This window comes from Convolutriloba macropyga, chromosome 12 (assembly GCF_964194025.1).
Source record: "Convolutriloba macropyga chromosome 12, txConMacr16.3, whole genome shotgun sequence".
Lineage (NCBI taxonomy): Eukaryota > Metazoa > Xenacoelomorpha > Acoela > Convolutidae > Convolutriloba > Convolutriloba macropyga.
Genome location: NC_134479.1, coordinates 22,620,362 through 22,631,572, shown reverse-complemented (window position 1 = coordinate 22,631,572; position 11,211 = coordinate 22,620,362). Strand labels below are relative to the sequence as shown.

General features: G+C 38.1%; 1 protein-coding gene across 2 annotated transcripts; it reads left to right on the top strand.

Moving 5' to 3' along the window:
- Positions 1 to 267: 267 nt before the first annotated feature.
- LOC142350332 (uncharacterized) lies at positions 268 to 8,208 on the top strand. 2 transcript variants are annotated; one of them, XM_075402161.1, is made up of 3 exons: positions 268 to 679; positions 991 to 1,119; positions 7,721 to 8,208. In XM_075402161.1, exons 1-3 carry the CDS (start codon positions 349 to 351, stop codon positions 8,053 to 8,055), a joined length of 795 nt encoding a protein of 264 aa, XP_075258276.1. In that variant the 5' UTR covers positions 268 to 348; the 3' UTR covers positions 8,056 to 8,208. The 2 variants fall into 2 exon arrangements, with proteins under 2 accessions (XP_075258276.1, XP_075258277.1); XM_075402162.1 differs by lacking the exon at positions 7,721 to 8,208 and adding an exon at positions 7,424 to 7,707.
- Positions 8,209 to 11,211: the final 3,003 nt, after the last annotated feature.

Genomic DNA, 11,211 nt, shown 5'->3' with positions numbered 1-11,211 from the left:
CTAGCCTTGCACCCATCTTTTAGGCGCCAGTACTCTCGATTCAGTTGACTAGTGCCCTCGATTCGGTAAGGTATACGAGACTGCTGTTTTTCGACGTATCGCGTTAATGGATTGAAATGAGGACGTGTGTCGAAAAGGTAGTGATCAAAGGTTAGCCTCTGCTTTTGGTTGTATTCTCATGTTTCTGTTCATTAAAATAGTAACTTGCAAAAATTCAAAGCTAATTTGATTTGATTGAGCGACAGTATCAGTTTTGATTACGTTGACTCTATATTTCCTTTTTTTCAGGTTGAATCATGAAATCATGTTGTCTTTGTTCCCCTAATTGCATTCGGTAGCAAATTCAGTATGACGCAATCTCTTTTGGAGAAAATTGTGAACGACATTTTAGCACCAACTGAATCAGCCAATCAGAACCAATCAACCTCGTCCACTAAAAATGACGTCGTTATTCCAAATACGTCCACAATCTCGACTCTATCAGCAGCTGCTGGACAAATCATCAATACTGGTAATCAGATTCTCAGTAATAAATCGAGTGTTAATCAGGGAAATCCGGTATCAGTTATAAATGGAAGTCGTGTGTCTGATTATAACAAAGAAGGCATTCACGTGATCAATATGCAAGAGAAAGTGAAAGAAGAAGAGGATGCGTTTTGGTCTTTGGTCTGCTTATCAGGCAGGGTTCTGTTCTCTTGAATCAAAGAAGTTCTCTGATTAAGGCCTAAAAGCATTTACTTACCTGACTGCTCAAATATTAGTTGTATCGACACGACTGTTTTTCCTATTTTGGATTAGTAGCTGAAGTTTGAAAGTGAAAGTAGCATACAGCGAATATTGTCAAATAAATTGTTTTTAGTCGAATGATTTTCTTCTGACTAATAGCACTGAGTCATGGATAACGCTCGTTTTTTTCTGTCACTTAAAAATTTCTTGCATTTAACTTCTGCCAAGTAAGTTTATAAATCAGAACCCTGTTAAAATTGACAGGACTACTTTTTGTGTTGTTCGCGGCTATCTATCTGTCTAAACTGTGGAGACCCGAGAATCAGTCTGTTCCATTTCATATCATGAACAGTTTGACTGCTGATGGAGTGGACATCACAAACATGGCCAAAAGTATAACAAAATTCCGCACATTGTACATTTTTAAACGCAGAATCTGTCGAATCTCTTTATTAAATTAAAGGACAATAATTGAGATGCCTGAGTTGCAAAAATCGTATGAGTTGAATGGTGCCTTTTTCATATACTTGAAGCATTTTTAACGAGAACGAAGCTTATTATTAGTCCTTTGCTGTTTTTGTTATGTTTTGCTTATTATGATCCGAAAATTTGAGAGCCGCACTATTCAGTAACTATGATGTGTTTGGGATAGTTTTAACGCCGGGCATAATTTGCTCATTAGATTGTTTGTTTTTGTCCCAGTCATGTGAGTACACCCGCCGCAAATGAATCATTTCACTCTAAAAATGTCGTTACTCTGACAATTTTGAGAAGTGCGGTACGGCTACTTTTTGAAACCAAATGTTAGGTAATAAATGCTGTATAGTTATAATGAGTTGTATAGTTATAATGAGACAGCGAATTGAAACGTTCTCAGGCACCGAATTGAAACGTTCTGCAACAGTAGCCTTCAAATGCTTTCGCTCAATACGAATAAACGAACTTATTGGAAATGCACCAAGGGTGAATAATAGCGTTGTACACTACAACCAGATATATGATAATGTTCATCAACTATCTTAACGGCATACCTTACCTAAAAATTATATCGCAACAAAAGTTTCTGAAAACATCCAATGGAGCAGTTAAAAATTTGTCATCTGTTTTTCATTCCCATTCGTAACAAATGCCTCTTAGAAGAAGCTACCACTGTTCATCAAACATGTATGGTTGTAATTATTTCGAATATTTCTCTACTATTTCTCTAATATTTCTCTACTATTTTTATAGCCCTTGTTAATTTTCGGTTTCTGTTTTGATCTAATTTTTAGGCCAAATTTTTGTTCAAGGAGTATGTACTCAGCCCATAACTAAAAGTTACGCTTTGCTTTTCTGCTAATATGTGGCTTATCCTATTCCCATGGTTAAATTGACCAGATCAGCTGAAATAGTTCTATATAAGCATGGCAAACAAAAAACTTTCCGAAAATTTTTTTTATCTAACCCTTTTCCAAATTTTGCAGTTTTCTACTTCAAGCAATAATTGCCTCATTCTTACTTTTAAAAAGTTCAGACATCGAACTATATCCTGGACTGCTCTCGACTTATGATGTGTATGAATTTTTAAACAAAAACAACCAGAGAGCTTCAAAATATTTCACTTAAATGCTCGTAGCCTAACTAAACATAGTTTAATTCTGATCTCTCATTGAATTTTAAGAAAAAATCTTCCATTGTTTCAAAAGATCGGGAAACAGGCAAAGGGGGATATGTATTTCTCTAACTGAAGAATTTCAAGGTAAAGTAAGAAAAGTTTAACCAGCCAACTAAACCTTTTGAAAGGATGTGGCTGGAAAAAATTAAGATGAATCGGAAAACAATGGTTAACCTTGCGTGCTGTCGCCCAAAAATATGATGAATTTCTTAATGACTTGGCTCTATTCATTGATAAAGCAATTAATGAAAACGAGCCATTAATTCTAATGCGTGACTTTGTTTTGGACTATTTCTGCGAAAAAATGGAAACCGTTTTACGAAAAAATTCAAAACCGATTTGAATCTAATAGATGTTGAGAACTTCACAAGAATCACGTCCTTTAACAAAACGCACATAGATTTTCTGATAACCCATAAATATCTAAAAAAAATTTCAGTTGCCACTTTTGACTCATTGATCAGTAGTGATCATTTGGCTCTTTTTTTTCAAAACATTCATTGGTACAAAAAATAGAGTGCGGCTCATATTTTTGACAAAATGGAGTTATAATAAATCTGATTTCATGCAAAAAATTGATCGATGATCAGACGATTCGGTTTGTGGCATTTTTTTTTACAATAGACTCATTAGTTTACTTCACTGAGCGGGTGAGAAAAGATTTAAATGAGAACAAGTTCACTACATGTGCTGTTCGTGATCTCAAATTCTTGGACTCAATAAAGCATACTATAGTATTGAAAAAAACTGAAATGTCTTGGATTCAATGATTCATTATTGACAGGTTTGTCAAGTTTTCGAAGCGGTAGGATGCAAAGAGTAATTGTGAATGATGAAACTTCGGAATTGATACATTTACATCAAGGCGTGCCTCAGAGTACAGTTCTAGGACCGTTTTCTTCAATATTTCTCTAGAGTTTTCAAACTAAAGAACGTCTAATACGCTGATTAGAAATCATCTAATACCCTGACGGTACTGTTTTCTTTTGACGTCACGATATTGATGACTGTAAAGAGTCACTTGAACACTCAATATAAGGGCTACTGGGCTACTTTGTGTGACTGAAAGTACACTGAAATTAAATGCAGACAAAGATAAATTTGTATTTGACAAAAAAGGATCAAGCACAATCAGTACAATTTCGATTAAAAATTGAAGAGAAAAATGCGGTTGTAACTATACTTAATGAGCTCATCTATCAAGCAGAAGTTAAGAGTCTGCTCTCGAAAATTGCTCTAGGTATTAAATGCTTATACAACTTGAGAGACTGCCTACTAAAATCTACTTCATGTTTTGATTAATTATTCAGTAATTAGCCATCTAAATATCTAGCCGAACTACTGAGAACAATTGATAGCAAGTTAAAAATCAACTCATTTGCAGATATTAAGCGCCTTTCTCCTAATTACTAACCGAAAAGCATCATTCAATAGACCAAATGGAATCTCGCTCTCTGTTTTTAACTGCTATAAACATCAAAGAAGTGATTTTTTCATCCAGCAATTAATAGGAGCAATCACTTCGATAAAAAGCCTAATCCGATGAGCTCTTGAAGTTTTGAACAGGTTATCTAAAAATCTTTTATCCTGGCCACGTGATTACGCGACTTTTATAAGAAGTCTGAATGATTTTTTAAACTGTTCGTTGCGAACTATAAAAATCATAGGTTTGGTAAAGTTTCATGGCGTGACTTCACTTTTTTTATTTCATAGCAATCGATGATATATCGTGCTTATATGGCAGCGATGTCAGCTTACCTGTTGTCAGCTTTCAAGTTATTTCCTAAAAAACGGACTGCTTATTTATATACAAAGAAGACTGGACAAAAGACTTCTAAAACAAAATTATATTGTTCGGTTGACCATTTTAGATACTGCGAACAGACCAAAGTTGTATAAGCATAATTTTTCCATGTTTTGATAATACATTTGATATGAGGGAGAAACCATCGAATTAAAATTTCTTCGTTCTTTAGGAGCAATTTAACTTAGTTCGGAATTAATGTGATGTTCAGTTGCTCTCAAATGAACTTTGTATCGATCATATTAGTCCTGTGGTCTTTTTATGCAATTTTTCGCTTGACCAAATTTTCGTCTGATCCATTTGACATTTCGTCTTTAAAAGTGGGATAAACATATGGCACCCAGAGGTCATTTAGTTGTCGTAGAGCCTTTGAGCTCACTAGTCTCCAAATATGAGATTCACAGAAACTGTTTTGGTGACGAATACTCATGGTATGAAGGGTGGTTCTTAGAGTTTTAACCCCCCCCCCACACGCGCACACACACACGCAAGCACAGACATACACACCACACACACACACCACACACACACACCACACACAAACACCACACACACACAAACCACACGCACACACCAAACACACACCACACGCACGCGCACTCACACACACAACACAAACAAACCACACACACACACACACACACACACACATCGCACACACACAAACACACTCACCACACACACCCTACACATACCACACACACGGCACACACACACACACACACATCACACACACACACACGCGCACCACACACACAAATCACACACACGCACCACACACACATCACACACACACACACACACCGTACACATACCACAAACACACACCACACACGCAGGCACCACACACACAAACCACACACACACCACACACACATCACACACCACACGCACACACACACACACACACACAATTTCCACTCCCTCACACACACACACAATTTCCACCCCTCACACACACACACACACACAATTTCCACTCTCGCACACACACACACATCCCCTCAATCCCCACCCCTGCTGATTGTTCAGGCCGTAGTCTCCAAATATGAGGTTCACAGAAACTGTTTTGGTGACGAATAATCATGGTGTGAAGGGTGGTTCTTAGAGTTTACCCCCCCCCCCCACACACACACACACACACACGCACGCACACACCACACACAAACCACACATACACCACACTCACAAACCACACGCACACACGCACGCGCACTCACACACCACAAACAAACTACACACCACACACACACACACCTTACACACAAATCACACACACACACACTGCACACATACCACACACGCACGCACCACACACACACCACACACAAACCACCCACACACACACATCACACACCACACAAATCACCCACACACCGTACACATACCACACAGGCCACACACACACACCAAACACGCACGCACCACACACACACATCACACACACACACCACACACGCACACCACACACACGCGCAAGCGCGCACACACACACACACACCACACACACACACAACCCACACACACACACAACACGCACGCACACACACACACACACACTTGCACACACACAAACACCACACACACACACAACACACTTGCCACACGCACGCGCACACACACACACACTTGCACACACACACACACTTGCACACATACACCCACACACACACACACAATTTCCACCCCCTCACACACACACACAATTTCCACTCCCTCACACACACATCCCCCGATCCCCACCCCTGCTGATTGTTCAGGCCCTAAGGACGTGGCCCCGTGCAGCCAAGGAATCCGTCTCCCCTCAACCGTTGCAAACATCAATCCCCTATCCCCGGTGCACCCCCCCCCCCGGCTGCGCTCACATCACGCCCCTTCAATTAAGCTTAAACTAGCCTCATTAAACCTGAGCTAGATACTGACGAAGCCGACCGCTTGTTGGTCGTTTGGGAGCAGTTCTCGCGACATTAGGGGGTTATGTTAAATAATATGTCTGGTCTAATGTACTGTTATCCGGGTTTTTTGTTCAGAAATTTATGTTTGTTGTTTTTGAAGAACTAATTTGTTCCAAATTCTGAATTTTTGGATGCTCTATTTGTTCGCATATTGCAAGAACTTTAATTAAATTTTTTGCACTGTTGACTCATATTAGAACTTTAGATTTTTGATCTTTTGTTATATATCTAGTGTCCCATTCGAAATTTGTACATTTTTTTAAAAATGTATTTTTAACTTAAGCTGATCATGTGAATGTCTGGCCCTAATTTACGAGAAAAAACTGATAAAGTTATTGCTCTCGGCCATTGGTTGTTCTCTGGAAAATGTCTTGTTAATGTTCGAATTTTTAAAGTTTTTATTCCCCGTTACATCTGAATTTGAGTCGGCTCTTAGCGTGGTTGTACAATGTGTTGTGTGTTAAATTTAGCGAATTTAATTTTGATTAGTATTTTTGTACGTCTTGAGCTTCTCAATTGGTTTTTTCATGAGATACCGATAGTACGAGTGCAGTCGTGGTAAATTGTAGGCTTTTTTCTATGTATTTGTTAAAGATTTATGACAAAAAATAATATGACTAAAATTATGACATTTTTTAATTTCCATTTCACCATTATTGTCAGCACTACAATTACTTCTTTACTCCTAGTTGTTTTGATCCTACTCAAAGACAAGACCAGGCCTACGAATTAGTGGTGTCAAGACAATATACCATACACCAAACTTGAATGGAAACAAAAACCCAATTTCTCAAGTTTTTTCTTGTTTTCAATCAGTTTGTTTTTTTTCGAAACTTTTTATCACCCGAATTTGAACCTGTGCCGTAGTTTCGTTGCATGGCTTAACCGCTAGGCCAATTGCCTACTTTGATGTTCACATTGATATTTCGAGTTATCTTTAAACAACGCTTGAAACAAATTTCACCTAAACGGCGCTTTGACATCTTATTATTATCGCAGCTGGGTATATTGGCGTTGGCTATTTTCGCGTTGAATGTATGTTCATATTGGGTAAAATGGAACTGTTAATTGCTCTCAAAAGAAGTTTGTAGCAATTATATTAGTTGTGTGGTCTTTTAATGCAATTTTTGCTTCAACAATTTTTCGTCTGACCAATTTTACTTTTCGTCCTCAAAGACTGGATAGAAAGCTAGCAATCGGAGGGCATTAAGTGAACGGCCAGCTCTATTAGAGCCTTACGCCTTATTTTTCTCTAAGTATCTGATTCACCGAAACTGTTTTCAGGAGACAATTTCAGGGTGTGAAGGGCGGCTCTTAGTCTTGAAAATTTCACTCCCTCAGTCAGCCCCCCACCCCACCCAATCGCTTGACCCCAATTCGATCATATTCTCTAATGCTAGAATCCCTGAGCCCCAGTTGACCTCTAACGAAGGCAACCGATCACCGAATGTTTGAGAGCAGTTCGCCCGACGTCAGTCGGTTATGTTTCATTTTGGAATTGGGTATATTGTCATGTAACCGCGCGTACGAGTATTTGATTTGCCTTTTTGTCTATTAAATTTGCGGAGTTTTGTTAAATAGGTCCAACTGTTGGCCGAAAGAATAAGAAAACGTCATTATGTGGTGCTGAAAAGAACGTTACAGGTTCTGACGAATTTCTGAATATATATCGAAGCGATAGCGATATTCCAATTACATACGATTTGAGTGAACGAGATTTTATTCAACGCTTCACGAGACCGAGTTTGGTGAAAGAAGTGCAGAAAATCCGGAATTTAGTGTCAAATACAAAATTAGCGTCAAACTTGAAAGCAAAATTTAAAAAGAAAAACGAATACAGTAATTACCATAAGCAGCGACGAAAAGTGCCAATAAATGTAAAGTACACTCGTTTGAAAGTTGATGAAGATGAATGAAATAGCTATTTATCGGAATATCTTATATATAATTTTATTTATTTGCAGAATAGTTAATGCGAGCTACTTGTGTCATTTTAATTTCTTTGTAGTTTCTGTCTCCTCCTTATTTATTCATACCTCTGAAGGCAATTCAATTGTTATCATAATTAATTTTTAAAATCAGGAGTTAACGAGAAGTGGGAGCCTTACGGTGCGCGGCTTAGAAAGTTCCAACATAGTGAGTGATGAAAGATTTTCTTAGCAAATAGATATCTGTCCGACATAAACATAAGATACGAAACAGATATCGGAATGGTTATTTCCGCAGGAGTTAGTCCAAATTAGGAACTATTATTACCGTGTTCAATGATACTTCAATGTTCCCTCACAAAAATTGAAGACAAAAACTGGTTTAAGTTTCTACTGTCCTACTTTGCGTACTTAAAAATACTGGATAATTAAATCTGGTTAATTGTTGAACAATGACGTCACGCTTTTTTATTGACCGGCTGACCATCATGTCATATGACTGCCCATTAGTAGATTTACAAAATGGGGACTGCATACTATAGACTACTGACAGAAGGAGGCTGAAGTTAGCAGAATCTGCAAATTGTTTAAAATGATAATTTCTACTCAGAAGCATCTCAGTTTGCATAGTTCAGAAACTATTTGTTTCATTGCTCTTGAATGAAGTTTGAAGCAATTAATGCAAACGTGTGTGTCTTTGTACGACTCGAAGAGGAGTATTGGTATTCTGCAGGTTTTTACGACTGGAAGAAGAGTATTACCGGAGCGTCTCTTTCTCATCGGTAATATTTTGGAGTGTATTTAAAACATGATGTAAGTCAATACCGCTTGAGAAAATTAACTATTTAAGTTAAACGGCTGAACGAATTGAAGATCGAAGAGAAGAGAGAGTGGTTTTGTGTTCATGTCATTTTTCGAGAGAAAGCGAGAAAAATTAGTGAAAAAATTTTGCTAAGCGCGCAAAATTTTTTGATGAGGTGCGGCTTTTTCGAAGCAGTTTTTTAGTTTTGACTCCAGTTTTTTTATTCACAGGTGTTTGTCAGTTATATACAATATTAATTATGTGTTTGGAATTATTTTTAGCCATCTGAATGAAATATTACACATTTAGATTCAATTTTTATTTTTTTTACCCTTTTGCCATGTTTTAGCATTTTTTTAGCAGTTTGTATTCTTAAATTTTTATAGCGTTTGGGGAGTTATGAAGTTGTTGTAGCAGTTTTAGTGGTCCTCCAAATTGATTGACTTTTTGTTTTGATTTAGAGGTGATGAGAGTCATCTTGAGACTTTTTGATCCCCTTATAAGTCCCTCCATCTTATCTAAACTACAGACCCCGCACATACCAAACCCTGTAATTACCCCATCACTTCTCCACTACCTACCTGATCCCCCACAACTTTACCACGCCGCACCACCTACTCCGATCTCCAAACTGCTCCCCCCCCCCCACACACACACACCTACACACACACACGCACCACCTACGTACGTAACCCCCCTCACCGTACTTACCCACATCAATAGCTGGAAAATTTGTTTAACAGTGTTTTCGATTTTTTTTTCTTTTTGTGACATTTTTGAATAAAGGAACGTTAGTTAGAACTTATATGTACGGCTTTTTGAGTCGTTTACGGTATTCTACCGGCTATCTTTTTTTAAGCTGAAGGCTTGAATTTTGGCGTCTTTCTATTTGGCTATTTACCTCCGTTTTTGAACATTGACCTCTGCTTTAGGACTTTGGAGTTTACCAGTAGTTTATTATGTAATTTCTAGTAATTACGAACTGATGGTTTTATTCAGGGTGAAAAGGCCATTTTGAGAATTTTGGATCCCATATAAGTCCCTCTTTCTTATCTCATCTACAGACCCCGTGCCTACCTACAAAGCCCTCTACCTGCCCCTCACCTCTCCCCTGCTTACCTACCTCCTCCCTAACCTACCTAGACCCCCCGGCTATCTGCCCCCGCACGAGCACTCGGGGAACCTACCTACTCCTGTCCACACACCCCCACTTTTTCCTTACCACGCCGCACCTACCCACAGCGATAGCTACAAATGCTAACTAGGTTTTTTTTTAATTTTGAGTTTTTGATTGTTTTCAGTTCTTATTCTGATATTTATGCGCTTTTGACCGTTTTTGCGCTTTTGTTCTGGAATATTCTTTTGAGTTCGCTAGTGACTTTTTCACGCTTCTCCATCACTTTTGAGTTATGTCAATTGCGTTCACTCATAAGTAAAGTTTATTGGTAAAGTAAAAGCGATTGTAGAAGGCGGGTAAAAGCGATTGATAAAGTGATCGGTGTTTGTGAAAGTGATTCCCAGTGCTGAAAGCTATAATGATAGGACTCCGGAGGTCGCGGGTGCAAATCTCACGCTGGTCTGAAGTTTTTGCCCCCATAAACAAAAGTTTATTTAAGCTACAGCCCTTGATATAAATTGTCCCGCCTATCGTTCGACAGCAATTTGTCCGACATTAGTCGGCTTATGTTAAACATTTTGAGAGCAACCGGAATTTCATGACTTTTTTTATTAAACAATAACTTCTGTTCGAAAACAATTCAAAAGAACAGTGACTGGTCATTGTTTCGTAGAAAAATTTCATGCATCCTAACCCGTTCATTCTAATTGGCTTGAATATTGTTGAGAAACCATTTTCTGCAATTTTGTAAATTTGCCATTTTGTTTATTCCCTTGATAACAGTTAAATGTGGGTTAATTCTTTTTCCAAGATCTCCATAAGCAGAAGAGCAGAAAACTTCAGACAAGCGAATTATTGGAATGGCATGACGAGGTCAGCGAGTCTTATGAATTTCGATAAAGGAAAGAAGAGTGATTCGACAAAGCTTCAAAATTTGACGATGCGCTGAAATCGATCCTATGCTATGAATCTATGTAATGAACCTATATATAATTGACTGCAGTAAATAGGCCTACCGATAGTGAAGTTGGAAACTTTAATTATAAAAAAAATAAACTCGTTTGCCTTGAGAATCTTTCGTCACTGGAACACGTTGCAATAGACAAAATTGAAAGTATCCGAAACCCCGTGCAAAACAGACAAGATGACCAATTTTATGACGAATTACATATTTCTTGTTAATGCTACGAGCACAGTTGCAAGCCACGAGAATTAAGAATTCGTT